Here is a 15,562-nt window from a genome sequence, read left to right on the forward strand (position 1 = left end):
CTCTTTCCCATATTCTGGTGTATCAGCTGTTCCTCCCAACTTTGTATCTTCTACAAAGTTGCTGAGGGTGCACTCTGTCCCATCATCCAGATCATTTATGAATATGTTAAACAGCACTGGGCCCAACGTTGACCCCTTGCACATACCAGTAGTGATTGGCTCCAGCTGGACATTGTGCTGCTGATCATAACCCTTTCAGCCTGGCAGTTCAGCCAGTTTTCAGTCCACCTCACTGTTCACTTACATAGTCTGTACTTGATCAGTTTGTCAGTGAATGTATTATAGGAGATGGTGATGGAATCCGTGCTAAACAGCACTGGGCCCAACGTTGACCCCTTGCACATACCAGTAGTGATTGGCTCCAGCTGGACATTGTGCTGCTGATCATAACCCTTTCAGCCTGGCAGTTCAGCCAGTTTTCAGTCCACCTCACTGTTCACTTACATAGTCTGTACTTGATCAGTTTGTCAGTGAATGTATTATAGGAGATGGTGATGGAATCCGTGCTAAAGTCAAAGCAAAGAATATCTACTGCTTCATCCACCAAGCTAGTCACTTTATCAAAGACTGTAATATTATTTCTCTTCTGTAAATCCATACTGACTCCTCCCAGTCAGCATCTTGGAAATGGCTTCTAGGATTATTTGCACTATCACCTTCCCTGGTCAGTGGTTCAGGAAGAATCCTCCATCCTGAAGACAGAAGTCATGTCTCCTTTTCTTTTTTCCCCCCAGTCCTCAGGCACACCATTCCACCCCTCAGTCTCCATGACCTTTCAAAGATAATAAAGACTGTCCTTGTAATGACACTAACCAATTCCCTCACCACCTGTGAATGCATCCCATAAGGCCCCATGGGCTGGAGTATGTTCAGTTTGTTTAAATGTTCCTTAACCTGGCCCTTTTCCACCAAGAAGTTGTTGTTTTTCTAGGTTTTCCCACAAGCCTCAAGGGCCTGGGATTCCTGATAGGGGAAGTGAATCTTGTCAGTAAAGACCAAGATGAAGATGACCTTGAGTGCCTTATCCTTTTTTATGGCCTTTGTCACCAAGTCCACCATCCCCTTCAGTAGTAGGCTGAAATTCTCCCTAGTTTTTTCTTTTGGAGATGATATACTTGCAGAAGCCCTTTCACATTCCTCCCCAGATTCGATTCCAGGTACAGTTAGGCTTTTCTAACCCCATTCCTTTGTGCTTGTACAGTATGTCTGTATTCCTCCTGCATCATCTCAGTCACCCTACTTCTACCTGATATATGGTTTCTTTTTATGTTTGAATTTTGTATGGAGTTCCATGTTGATCCATACAGGCTTTCCTGCCACATTTGCTTGGCTTGAACTTGCAGGAGGTGATCCTTGAAAATCAGCCAGCTCTCCTGGATCTCACTTCTCACCAAGACTCTGTCACATGGGATTCTGCCAAGTAAATTCCTGAACAGGTCAAAGTCTGTTTCTGCAGACTGATTCTAGGAATTGGGAACGAAGATGTTATGGGTCCCTAGGTAAGCAGTTAAAAAACAAAAACTCCAATCTTTTTTCCAAGTGTGTTGCCTAACTGGAGGGGGCACTCTAAAACATCAATAGAAAAGATGAAGTGGTGGTAGTGTTGATCTGCATCTGTTTTGGTTGCCATAGTTCTACAGAGTGGGAAACCTGGATTCCTGGCTTCCTTCAGCCTGCAGGGCTTCAGATCTTTTTCTGCCCAAGGAGTGGTTGGCGTCCACTGAAAGAGGCCCACTGCAAGGTCTGGAAGCTGCCCCGCTGTGTACCCAGGCATGCAAATGTCACTGGGATCAGAAAAGAAAAATAGAGTATGTGTCTGTAGTCTCAAGACACGGAGCAAAACTGCTCTAGATTCTGGTCAGTCTTCCTAATTTATGTTCACTGCTCCTTAGCTTAAATGGTTAGTTCCCAAACTTAAATCTTAGTTGTATAAGAAAGCCCAGAAATAATGGAGCATGTAAATAACCCTTCATTTATGTTCTTTAGTTAAATTGTAGCCTTTCTTCTGTAACTTGTTCTAGATTTGATGCGACTGTTGTGCTCCAAGAATTTAAACTGATTTGGGCTTATTGAGTGCTGCTGTACCTTATCTCCCCATTGCAGAAAAAATAAATGGTTCTATCCATAGGTCAGGGTGCCAGAAGCATAATGTAGATGAATGATACAAATGTGAAACTGTAGGTGATGGAGCTTGAAGCACCTGAATTACCTATGTTATGCTTCCCCCCCTGCCCTGAAGCTCGCACTAATTTCTGGTGCAAAACGATACAGGTGTAAAAAGGAAAAAATATCATCCCTTAACTTTCAAGGGGAACTTTTCTGGTTCCAGGAAGATATTCTGCATTTCTTGATATACCATTAATTAAAATGGTCTTTGAAGTTGTAGTGAGGGGTACACAAATAAAGAATCTGACTTCTGAATGATTGACTGTCAAATGTTTCTGAAGGTCCAATGCTGTTTTGAACACTGGTGTTGTCATGACTCTCTAATCCTTAAAAAGAATCAAAGTGGGAATTAAGCTTAAAATGTGATCTGGAGTTTTGTAGATCCTTTTATATCTACAATCTTTTTAAGCTTTTTAAAATTTCCAACCTAAATTTATGTGTTCATTTATCCTGGACTGTTGTTATACCAATGTTGTTCTTTAGTGTAATGTTCTCTCTCTCCATGATGTTTACCCCTCTAAATATTTATAGAGCATTTATTTGTGCTCCATGTCCCTTTTGCTAGGTTAAACTCAGCTGTTTATCTTCCCTGTAAGATACAGGAGCTCATCAGGAGCTCTCCTGTCTACCTGTTTTTAAGTATGAATTTTTTTTTTTTTTTTTCTGGTTACAGGAGACCAGAATTACAGACAAGTACTTTGGAAAGGGTCCCACTGCATTGTTGAGCATTATATTGATGTTTCTTTTTTCTTAAGAAATGTCTGTCTCGATAGCTGAGAACCTTCAGTTGCTATGGAAGGGCATTTTTGCCTATTCCCGTGCACGTTCAAAAAGGAGAACAGCTTATTCATTTTGGTACAAAATAGCCCGCCATGGTTGGAAACTCTTTATGTATTGAGTTTAAGCTTACCTTGTTAAAGGAGCTGATGCCCCTAACTGGACACTTAGACACATCTGCAAGCATAACAACATTTAAATATTTGTATAGTCTAAATATTTGACTTAGTACTGCCACTAGAAGAAAATGCTTTTCGTAAATAGTACCTAAATAAAAATATAACTCTGGTTATTCTAACAAAAAAGTGTTGGTAAAGGAAAAGATCATCTTTCTTCAGGTATCTGACTCTTTTACCTCATTCCTCTGAAATTCTTAAGGAATAGGATGAACAAGTAGTGACCAGGAAAAAAACCTGATGTGTTATTACCGAAGTTGTTTAAATTCTTGAACAAAAGCACTCTCAATTACCCTGTCATAGAAACATCATATGATATTATGCAGACTCTATCATTAATGTTACTTTCCCATAGGTTAAACCATGTCTTTGCTCCCATTCTTCCTGTGAAGGTCTGAATGGAGAGGATTAGTGAATTTAAGTTTTAAATACCACTGTAATAAATACCTTACTAAAAGGAACTGATGATCTTGTGGTTAGATTGCCTTTCCTCTCCATAAAAGAACCATGAAGCCCCAAACAGAAGCAGAGCTTATTTTGGGGTATTTCTGTGGTAGAACTGAGGTCTAAAAGGATCTGGATCTGTTCATTGCTTTCTTACATTTTTTTTCTTAAATATAAAGTACTCAATTATATCTTTGAATTAATTGCTCCTTACAGGTTTTTTTCTACTCAGAGTATTCAATCCAGGTAGAGGGAAACCGTCTGAGATAATGCTGAGATTTCAAACATTAAATCTAGGTGCACTTTCAAGACGGATAACACCAGTTTATCCTTAAATAGAAAAAAGCATTTACATTTAGAACCTCTCTTTCTTTTAACATCACAATTGTACTAGTAGACATCAGAAAATCCTTTCTTCTGCCTCTGACAGCTGCAAATAAATTAATCTCTGGGGCAAAATTTGGCTTACCCTGCCCCCAGCCTTTCTGTAGCTGAAGCTAAATCACACATAACATTTAAAAAAAACCCAAAAAACGCATCTGGGCCTAGGAGTCAATTGAGAGGTTTACTTAGAGGAACAGGCTGGAAAAAAGGAGCATCTTGTGTTTCTAAGTTGCTAGCTCAATCAGTGTGCGCTGATTAAAATGACCGGTTGCCGTGAGAATCTTGACTTGGAGGTCAGTATGAAAAAATTCAAGTAGGGTAATAAAATGGCATGTTAATGCTCTGAGAATTGAGGATCTCTGATGTTCAAGTACTTCAGGATTAGCTTCCAGAACCTAGTTTGAAGCTGCCTCACGTTTTCTAACTGTGTCTCCTAGAAGAGAGGAAGTTGTAGAACCCCTGGTGCCCTTTGAAAGAACAAATGATATGGCTGCTGCTGGCTGCAGGATAAGCAGGACTATTTCTGTGCTCTTTTTGATGTTTTGATGAAATTAGGTGCTTTGCTTCTTCATGAGTGGCTTTTAAAATAATTCAATAATAGTGGCAGTGGCTACCAGCATATCCGGAAAGGCAAAAGGAGAAGAGGAGGAGCCCTATAACAAATAGGAATTTATTTGGAAATTAGAAGCAGTAGGGACAGTTGAACTTGGGCAACATCTGGAACTTCTTGAAAGATTCTAGGTTGTGTAGATTAAAACTTCTGTTCGTGTGCAGATATTGTTCTGTTGCTGTTTCCTACTTAAGCCTACCGCAGACAACTAACATTCTTACCTTTGGTTTTAGTAGTCATACCCATGTCTCAGTTGGCAATAATAGGAATACCCGTTGTCATTTTCACCAGAGAGAAGAGCAGCCTGTGCCATGCACCTTGAGATACCTTCTAAAGGGGGTTGCTCAAGGCCAGGATTGAGACACTGGTTGGACAATGTGATGATCGCCATGAATTGAACTGCCAGGGTTCATACCTGTCCTGTAGCTAAAAGACTTCAGGCTCTAGCATTGTCTGGCACCTTAGGAGTAATAAGTCATGGGAAGGGACTGACTCTTCCTCCTTGCTTTCACGTACAGTACAGAGATTTAAGTAATTTTTGGTTACTGTGCGTTTTCAGGATGTGTTTGCCCATGGGTTTGCTTTTTAAATATAGAATCATAGAATTGTATAGATTGGAAGGGATCTTTAAGATCGTCAAGTCCAACCATTAACCTAACACTGCCAAAACTACCACTAAACCATGTTCCTAAACCTATCCTGGCACAACTGGAGGCCATTTCCTCTTGTCCTGTCACTTTTTATTTAAGAAAAGAGACTGACACCCACCTGGCTACAATCTACTTTCAGGTAGTTGTAGAGAGTGATAAGGTCTCCCCTCAGCCTCTTTTTCTCCAAGCTAAACACTCCAGTTCCCTCAGCTGCTCCTTATAAGGCCTGCTCTCTAGAACCCTCACCAGCTTTGTTGCCTTTCTCTCGACGTGCTCCAAGATGAATTAAAATCAAACATTAGCAAGATTTTATAATACTTGGGAGTTTTATGAAATTTGCAGCTTCTCTTGCACGTTTGGGAGACTGTACAATGCTTTACTGCTAACTGCCACAGAGCACTGGCTTAGTGTTTCAGCCTTGTGCAAGTGCTCGCAGGCTGCTTTTCACCAAGTCTCTTACCACATGGAGAGAGTGAGTGAGTGAGCGAGCTCTTCGGTCTACTGAACAGCTGCATGGTATTACAGTGATGCATACCACATATTCCTCAGCTTCCAAATGCTTGTGCACCAAATCTGTTCCAACACATGACTGAGATGTGTAATTTCTAGTAGCGAACTTCTCAGCTTTCTCAAGAAAGCAGAAAAGAAATATGATTGCTGGCTTTTATGTATGCTTTTGAAACATAACTTTGTTAAACCTTACCTATTCATTCATCTTGCCTGATATATTTTGCAAGGACCCCCAGACTTCTTCCTTCCCTTGCAACCTAGTTCTACCTAGCAAAACAAGAAGGAAAACATTTCCTGTGAAAGTCAATCGGCAATTACAGTGATCATGTGAATAATGAAATATTTCTTTGCAGGTTCTATGCATATGTGTGTGTATTGGATTTGTACCTACATGCACATACTGCTTGTACTAGTTATATAAAGGCTGTCACATTTGTTTTGGGCATTTGCAAATGTGTGGTAGTTCTTTGCAGAAATCATCCTTTGAGTTAAGCAGCCAGCTCACAGGCATGGATTTACTTTATTGTTTCCATTAAAGTAAAAGGCTTGTAAATTCCTAAAAGGCTCTATGTAAGACTCCTGATAATAGTGATAAAAGAACAAAGTGGTGCAGATGTACTCTTTATGTACAGAAATATTTAACGAATCTTCTTTTCCTGGATGGCAACATGGATGTGTGGGATTCTGCTGAATTATTAAGCCATGTTTTCCTCTGTCATGTTGTCTCTATATCCTGCCTATATTGTGCGTGGGACGGGAAGGTCATGTGTACAGAGCCCAGAAAAGCCTTGTGTGGCCCTGCTCTCTCAAGAAAAGCATGTCTTCTGGCATCAGTGTGGTTTATGGGGGAACAGTCATACAATCTCAGATGGGCAAACTGTTTTCCCTGTACTCTGTCTACTCCATGGGGGGAGGAGAAGGCAGCTCAAAGGAAGAGCTGAATTTAAAATAATTGCTGAATACATACATTGCACCCAACTCTTTCTAATACAGTGTCCTCGGGCTCTTTGGCATCTCTCGGGAAGGGGAAATGGTACAAGACTCTGTGTGAGTCATCACCAGAAACTTTCATACCTGTCAGACTGCGTGATTACTGTTGTAATCTCCTAGATGGTCTTTGATATGGAAGCCAGGGTGTGTGTATGTGCTGTAAGGAAAACTTGGGACAAACTTGTTTTTAAAAACAACAGTAGAAAACAATACCACAGACGTGTGGAGTTAAGTCGGCTTTCCTCTGGTTTATGTTTTATGAGCTACTGTGTGTTCATCTTTTCAGTTGCTTAAACACAGCTTAGTATTTCAGTATTTGTCTATCCTGAGTCTCAAGTAATATATTTGAGACCTTGTACTCTGGAAATGATTGGCAAGCCAGCCCTTAAGTATAAAACTTCTACCAGCAAGTGAATCTAATTGCAGTTGAATTTATAGTAGTTCAACTGTACCAGGAACAGGTTTTCTGGTTTTTTTTTATTGGCTGGAGAAGTCTCGATCAGTAAGATCTGAAGAGGAACAAATGTGGTGGAGTTACAAATGAAGTCATGAAGATGCTGTTAACAATGTTGTCTTGAATAGATTTGAGCAGAGCAGGCCAAGATTTAGATGTGACATAAATTCAGAATAACAAAAGAGTGTGGACCAGAATACACTTTTCCTAGAGCAGTCAGTTTACTGCTTGCTGGTAATATGTAATTTACTAAACCAGTTCATTTTGTTTGTGGTCTACTCTTTATTGTCCCCTTTGTTTGAATCCCACAGCCCTTTGTCAAGCAGTTAAAAATGTATCCATTGCTGAAGTGAAACGTGAATGTCCTGTTGTATATGACAGGGCATATGAGTGGAAAGTGGTGGGGATGCTGGCTTTCTGGTTAAGACCATCTCTTCTGCTTTAAGTAAAATCGGCAAAAATATGTATGCAACTCAGAATTGGCTAGACACATACAGAAGTCAAACTTATGTCCAGATTAGGGACCCATGTCCCTAGGAAAGTAATATGCAAAACCCTGCTGCAGGTTTAAGATTAGGTATTGTGCATGGCTCTGGTGAACTGGCAGCGCTTCTTCAAGGCCTATGTACTACTGTCAGTTCCTTTTGTATCTGGTTATTGTACTTCTTTTTCCCCTGAAGTCACTGGTTAATGGGGTGGTCTTTTGTGTGGTGTGTTCATCACAAACTCATCAAAAAGGTCAGCTAGACTTTTTATTTTTTTACTGATGTGAGTAATATTTGGACTGACAATTCTCAAATGAAATGTTCTGTGGAGCACTTCTAGTCTTGTGTCTATGTAGCCATATATCATGCAGCTCGGAACTTGTTTGTTTATCTAGTGATTCTCATTCTAATTTTGCTTGGGGCTATTCTTAATGAATGGAAAGCAAAATATCAGAATAGAGCAAAGGGTAAAGATCTGATGACAACCTGTGGAGTCGTGTTACGTTATGTTAATAATAGACACATAAGACTTAGTCTAGGGAAATTTAGAATATAATCCATCAATATAACCAAATCCTGATTCATTGGTATATAAAAAGCTGCTCTTGGTTAAAATTGGGCAAAAGTAGAATTAACTTGGTTCATTTTGATGAAGACACTTTAACTATCCCTGCCACTTGCATAGCTAAGATTTGATCTACAAAATTTGAGGGGTAAATAAAAATAAAAGACCCAGACAGTGGTTGAGCATATGGCTTGTATTTTGGCATTTGTCTAATTGGCTGGATCTCAGGAAATTAGCATAAATGATTAGGTAGCTATTGAATTTATGTGTATATTTGTGATATAGTTTGTGTGTGCTGACCTGATTTTTTTCTTTTTATTTCTTCTCTCTGGAGAACATGTCTTGTTGATTTCTTTTCATGGCTTGCACTTAATACTCTTTTGATTGCTATATTATAAATAGCTTCAGCTAAATATATTTCTGATGTATCCAGGTGAAAAACACATTCATATGTTGTGCTTTCTTGCAGGGGCTGGTGTTTTTTTCCTTTCTTGTGCTGAAGGAGAGCAGATCAGCTTTCTGTTCGACTGTATCGTCCGTGGCATCTCCCCGACGAAAGGCCCTTTTGGTTTGCGTCCAGTCCTACCAGGTTAATATAGGAAGTATAGAGTAACCGAGCAAAGTAGGAACTTGCCATGTCTAGCACTTACTGCTGTGATTGTAAGAACATCTTGCAGACACTAAGGGTGTAGAAAGTGCAAAGCGGTTTTCATTCTGAAATGTCACAGTAGAGATTTATCAGTTAAATGTACCCAGTTTCCCTCTACTGCTCTGGCTCATTCATATTTCTGGTGATATTGCTAACTTTAGCCTTCTCTCATTTAACAGTACTAAAATACGGCAAATTGAATTGAACCCTAACCTTTAGTTTTAAGCTTACACAGTTCAACTTGGATCCATGTCTATTTTGATAGTTTAATGGAAAACTAACTTCTGGGGCATTTTGAGTTCATCCAAAAGGCTTAGAAGTAAGTCTTGCCAACCTTAGAAAACTTTGTCAGGCATCCACATCACATTTCAGTTTTGCAGCTTGAGCTTCTTTTCTGATGTGCAAGGATTAAATTCCTTTTCCTATTTCACGGTAAATGTTGCATGCGCTGTAATGTCCAACATTAGGTGACATCATAGTAAGCTCTGTTGCCTTTTGACTTTAGGAGATGAAAAAATCTAATATTGAGTTGGCATGACTGTGTTAAACAAGGCAAGAGTGTGGAAATGAGATTGCAGAAAAATACCTGTGAATTGGCAGTGGGATATAGCGGGAACAGGCTATAAGAACTGCGAAGGATGAGGTGGGATTTGTGGGAAATACTTAGAGTTTCTGTTTAAGTGTTAGGTAGTTAACAGGTATTTGACAGGGGTTTTATTGCTGTTATAAGATTAGGATAATTGCAGGAAGGAAATGTGATGGAAAAGATTAGATCTCGATGCAAAACTTGTGAAAGTAAATCATGAAAAGTCAGCTAAGGTAAATGCACAGTAGGTACAAGGTTCAGTTCAACTCTTCTTTCCCATAGTTGTAACACCAAAGTGAATAAAATAACCAAGCAGAGTAGCAGGAGATAAAACCTCATTCTTCTTATATGATGATCTGTGTTTGCATTCAACTAAGTGGAGTGTTAAAAAAAAAAAAAAAAGGCAAACAAGAAAAAAACAACAACAGAAACTCAAAAAACAATGCTGATACTTAAAGCTTTGCTATGGAATGCATATTTTTCTGCTTATCTAAAACTGTATTATACATATACAACTCCTAAATCTTTCCTTTAACAACAATTTATGTCCAGAAAAATTAAGCCTACAAGGAACTACTCTGCTGTCTTTTTATTATTTTTTAAATTTTGATTTTAGATGGCACGTTCTTTGAAAAATCTTTTTCTAGGGGCATGTACAAGTAAGTCTGCTTTTGCACCTTAGTTATCAACTCTGCCATTTGTGGGTTGTTATGCTATTACACATTGCCTTCCCTCCTTCAAGAGCTCTGACCTCACTGAAGTGCATAAAGTGGGTGTGGAATATCCTGGGGATGATTTGATGATTTTTCTAAGGGAAGACCTCTTTTCTGACGTCCTTTTCATTTGTCTTCTGTGCTTGATGGACTTGCCACTAAAATGAGGGGAAGAGTACTCAGCCACTTGATTTCACCTTCTTTCCCTGGAATGAAGCAGTGTTCTATAGGGAACTGTGCTCACGTTCTTGCAGACTCCTCTGCAGTTGTTTTCCAAGATATTTTGACTCCTCTGACTTATATATCCCTTGTCTTTTCCAGTTTGTTGTCACACCATATGTACACACCACTTCATAGATAATTTTTATTTTTTATGTTTCTCCTTCATTTATTATCCCATGCAGAAGCTTGCACAGACCTGTTTAAGGCACATGCACATGTACAATACCAGTGCTTAATCCATAAACTAATTTTCCTTATCAAGTATGCTGTTACACAGAATGCACTGTATTGCTTGTCTGTATCAGCTGCACACAGTATCTGGCAAGAGCATTGAAATTCACCCAATCTTTTGAAAGAGTTAATTATTAAATAGATAATAATCTGCACACCTCGGGTAACTAGATCAAAACTTCCAGATTAGGGATTCTACCAAGAAACATCTAGTCAATTTTATTCATATTTACTGCAGTGCAGAACACTACACAGCCTCAAATGGGCTTTATATATGCAGTGTTCTGCTTTTGTGCAACTTAAAAGCTTTTATAGGAAGCAGCCTTTTCTCCACAGTTTGCTATTTGAATTTGGCTTCTTACTGTTGCCTGTACCTTTCCAACTTACACATGAAACGTGCTTGAATAACTCCTAGGTATTTTCAAGAAAGGAAAACACAAAAAGGGCAGCTGTGCAGAGAAAATAATATACTGTGGTGAAAAAAAAGTGACATTGACAGTGTTCTTGGACACCAATACCCAAGGAAGAAATATAATCTAGAGATGTTATGCAGTCAACATCTGCTTAGTCTGTGTTTTGAAAAAAGGTAATGAATGAAGCCGGTGGCTTCATGTACAAACAGCTCATCGATATGGTTAAATGGAGGGCTGAAATATTTAAGTGTCAGCATGAAATTAATAGGAAATGCTAGAGGCTGGTTTGAAGAGGACTGGAAAATGATCAGTTTTCTTGTGTTTACTTCCCACACTGATTCTATAAATGAACATAAACTGCCCAGTGTCCAAAAGGAGTTTTTAAATTGCATATGCAAGGAATGTTTGCTCGAGTACAATATTCACATAATCTTTTCAGGATTGTTGTTTTAACAAATGTACCTTGCTTCCTTAAAAGCTTGGTGTTCTTATAACATAGATATATGATTACTGTATGTATCTTATATTATCTATAAAATATGTAATGAGAAAGCCATGCAGTGCAACTTGTAAACTTGACTGACCATTGCAAGGTATCAAAAACTGGTCTAATCTCTCATAGCTGACATGCTTTGAGCAGTAGGTTAGACTAGAGAATTCCTGAGATCCCCCCCAGCCTGAATTATTCTGTGACTTTTTGGAAATGGTTATCAAATGAATGTGGATAGTCTCATGATAAAAATAATTCTATTATGTACGCACCCAAAATAAAATGGAAAAGGAAAAGAACATAGGCTGTTTTACAGTTTACTAATGTGTGGTACTTATTTTGGGAGTTCATTAATTCTGCAAAATTGTACCAAAATACTTCTATTGGTAGCTCCATTAGAAGATGGGAGGTTTTGATTTGTTAAAAGCTGCATGATCAGGTCTCAAATTTAAGACGTATGGCATTGAGTGGGAATGAAAAGGTAGTCTAGGTATCAGTATATGTTTTTAGGCAGTGTAGCATTTTAAATAAGGGACTCAAATGAGTGACAGGAGGATGTCTTTGGATGGCTTGTTTTCCCCAGCTACTAGTTGGAAGATAATTGCTGTAATTGGCTACCTGCAACTGGCAACTTTTGTTCTTGAGAACATACTTAGAAAACACACCAGAGAATTTTATGTTCTTTTCTTGACAGAAGCCTAGGTATTGAGAGAGTAATGAATCACTGATTGCATGGTTTGTAATCTATACTGAATTTGCATGCATATTATTTGAGAAATGTTTGTTTATCAGGTGTGCATTGAATTCCTTTTCACTAGCAAAATTCAACTTGAATTCCAAACATGAACACAGCAAAGGCCCAACGGCCGATCAGTGATATCTTTGATCAGCGGGCAGATCAGTACTCTCTAAATCTGGCTAAGGCTACGGGACGGTCTAGTCCTGCGGGCTGGAAAGACCCCAACTGTAATGTTGATAGTCTCGATGCTCTCTTTTAATTTTGGAAGCTTTTTCAGGCTGCTTTGTGACTGACTGGAGAGTGTGCAGTGCTGCTTCCTGAGGATCTATCTGATGCTCTTTCTTTTTGTTGAAGCTTGATACACCTTTGGCCATTGCAAGACAGCTCTGTGGCTGCCTTCTGCAGTATCTGTACCAAGTGGATCCTCCTCAAACTTTTAGGACATCTTTTCATTCCTCCAGACATCTTACAAGGTGTGGAGATGTTAGCATGAAGGTGAGGGTCCAGGCCTGATTTGCAAATGTGCCTACAGTTACAAAGGAAGAAAGAAAGGAGAGATGTTCAGCCTAACTTATCTAACTTTATTTAATGAAGTAATTAATCAATGTTGCATTTTAAAGATGCATATAATCAAGCATATCTTAGGTAGCTGCTGACTTAACTTGATATAATACATTTCTTCCTGACAGGTTCTTACTGAACAACCCTGGAGCTTTGAGTTACTGTGATGCTTTATTCATATGTTACCAAAGTATTCAAAATCTCCCACAATGAGCAGCTGATGTGGCTTTAATGAACATCCACCAACGTAATATAAAAATAAAAACTCCATCAGAGGCATTTTTAGTCCATCTAAATTTGAATCAATCCTTCCCCTTTGCCCCGAAGTGGCTTTAAGGAAGATTTCAAGGATTGCCTCACACAAAATGTTTTCTTCATAGTAAAGGATCCATTTTTGTTTGGAAAAATGACAAAACACTTTCTCAGTTGAAGGACCTGAGTGAATCTAACTGCCTAGACTCCGTGGGAGTAAATCATGTTATAAGATACATTTGTTTAGAGTTTGGGAAATTAAGGTACTAATTGCTTTTAGAGTTGTTGGAGCTACTGTGGGATGTTGTGTGGGCAGAAGCTGTCTGAACTTCCTTGGACAGCTGTCTCAGTACCGGTCATGCTGCTTCTCTCCTCCTGAGTTAGTATTATGGCAAATTACTACACAGTTATCTGGAGGCTTTGTATTGTACGTGCACAAAGTATAGGATGATGCTAACAAATCCAACTTTAGTGTTGAAAAAAGCCTTGTTTTTACAATTTTTTAGGCCATATTTCTACACTCATGTGACAGGAGGTTGCAGGTTATGCCCTCCAGTAAGTACTGATCTCTAAGAAGTGGCTGCCAGTGACTTCAGTACTTAGTCTGATCTTGTGGCAAAACTTGGTAGTTAGTACTTGGTAGTCTGTAACCAAAAATACCACTATAAGAATCTGCTTCTTCTGGAGAACAGTATTGTGTGTGTTTTCCACAGAAGTCTTGCTTATTAACAAAGAAGATTAAAGACAAAACAAAGACTTCAGTAAGACTGACGGACAATTATTTTTAATATCTGCTTAATACTTTAAGTCTATATATGTTTGGCAGGTTTTGAAGTTGTTTCTCTAGATGTTTCCTAGTACTTGCTGAGAAAGGATTCTTCTAATCAATCTTCTACAAAACTGGGCAATGAGAGGTTACAGCATACAACTGTGGACCCAATTTTATACACACCTTTTACACATAGGCAATCCTTAAGGGGAAGTTTAACCAAAAAATTAATTAACCAAAAATTAATTTAACCAAAAATTTAACCAAAAGTTTAACCAAAAAAGTCCTGTTGGACAGACAGTATGCTTAGAGATTTCATGTTGTTGGGTGAAACCTGCTGTGTTCTGTAGCTGTGTAGTTGATAGGGAATTTGGCTTCTAGGAGCAATTGCACATGTGAAATGGAAACTTACTGATTTGCTTCAACTTAACTCCTACCTCCCCATCTTGTATTTTATTTTTGGCCATTTTTGCAAGATCAGTTGCTCAACCAGGTTTTTTTTTGTTTGTTTTTTTTTTAATTATATCTTTTGCTTTCTGTAAGAGGGATATCAGTTACTAACTAAAAAACTAATAGTTGTGTATGTGTTGTAGTAGCATTCTGAAAATCTATCATTATCAAGTAATCATATTCTGAGAAAAGTGGAAAGATCTTTCCTACCGACAGTTCTTTGCTGTGGGAAGGGTTAGTGTCTGTTGCATCTTGGTTTGACTAATTTGCTGATCTATTACACCAACTTTATACTTAAAGTGCTCCTAGAACATCTTTGTTGAACATTTTTAGACATAAGGGCATTTAACTAGGTACAGCAGAGTAACTGCAGAGGACATTCAAAAATAGATCCAAGCAACAGCCTATAACACTGTATACCAAGGAGCAGATCCTTGCATAGATCTGTCTGAGTTGCACCATAGGTGCTGGTGGCCAAATCTTGTATTTTCCTTTGGCAGAGGTCCATGTGGAAGAATTGGGGGTTTCATCTGAGTAAGCAGTTACACAGGTTTGAACTAGTCAATGCTTCACATGAGTTGTATTGTAGGGAAATAGGAATGGAGACCTAACAAAATAATCCATATCAAACAGTCCTTGTTTCTGTTCTTAAAGTTAAGTCTGGAAGGTGTCAGACACTGACATCAAGCATTGTTTGAGCTGGGAGGCACAGAGATCACAGATCCTGTTTGTCACAGGCATTGTTGCCTTGTACCTCTTAGAACATCTTTGATTTCCAATGCATGCTGTTATAGAAGGACTCTGTGTGTGTCTGGCTTGTTCTGTTAATCTTACCCAGATTGCAGACTGGTGAAGATGGAAACCTCCTCTACATGGGAAAGAAAGTTCAGCATTGTCACTTCTGCTCCTGTGATGTGCTAGGATCTACCCAGGGCAAATCAGAAAGTGAATATGGTTAGGGAGGAGAGATGTGGCAGCTTGTTTCTCAGGTAGTTAATAATGTAGGGACTTCCATGGAGCTTCAGCTCACCTGGCAATGCTCCTTTTCCTGATTGTGACCTTGCTTTGACTGCTGTGTTGACAATATCATACCCAAGTTTTTTAAAACCAAATGACCTGGGGTGAAAATGAAGCTTTTCTTTCATCATTTCAACTGTTTTTATCTTATGAACTCAACCACAGCAGTGTGTAGCCTTTTCATCCTTTTTTTCCTCTTATTAAATGATTCAGTGGTGAAATGTTTTTGTGGTGTGCTACTACTACCCAGTTGATCAGA

The 15,562-nt window shown here is 38.8% G+C and overlaps 1 protein-coding gene across 1 annotated transcript in view; it reads left to right on the forward strand.

Annotated features, from left to right (window-relative positions):
• Nucleotides 1-15,562, forward strand: part of DOK7 (docking protein 7) — a 66,437-nt gene that overhangs the window by 8,275 nt on the left and 42,600 nt on the right. The window contains exon 4 of the mRNA XM_009890545.1: nt 8,681-8,800. Within this exon, the coding sequence (XP_009888847.1) occupies nt 8,681-8,800 (120 nt within the window). The remainder of the gene's footprint in view (nt 1-8,680; nt 8,801-15,562) is intronic.

The sequence above is a fragment of the Charadrius vociferus genome, unplaced genomic scaffold, assembly GCF_000708025.1.
Source record: "Charadrius vociferus isolate BGI_N301 unplaced genomic scaffold, ASM70802v2 scaffold88, whole genome shotgun sequence".
NCBI classification, from domain to species: Eukaryota; Metazoa; Chordata; class Aves; order Charadriiformes; family Charadriidae; genus Charadrius; species Charadrius vociferus.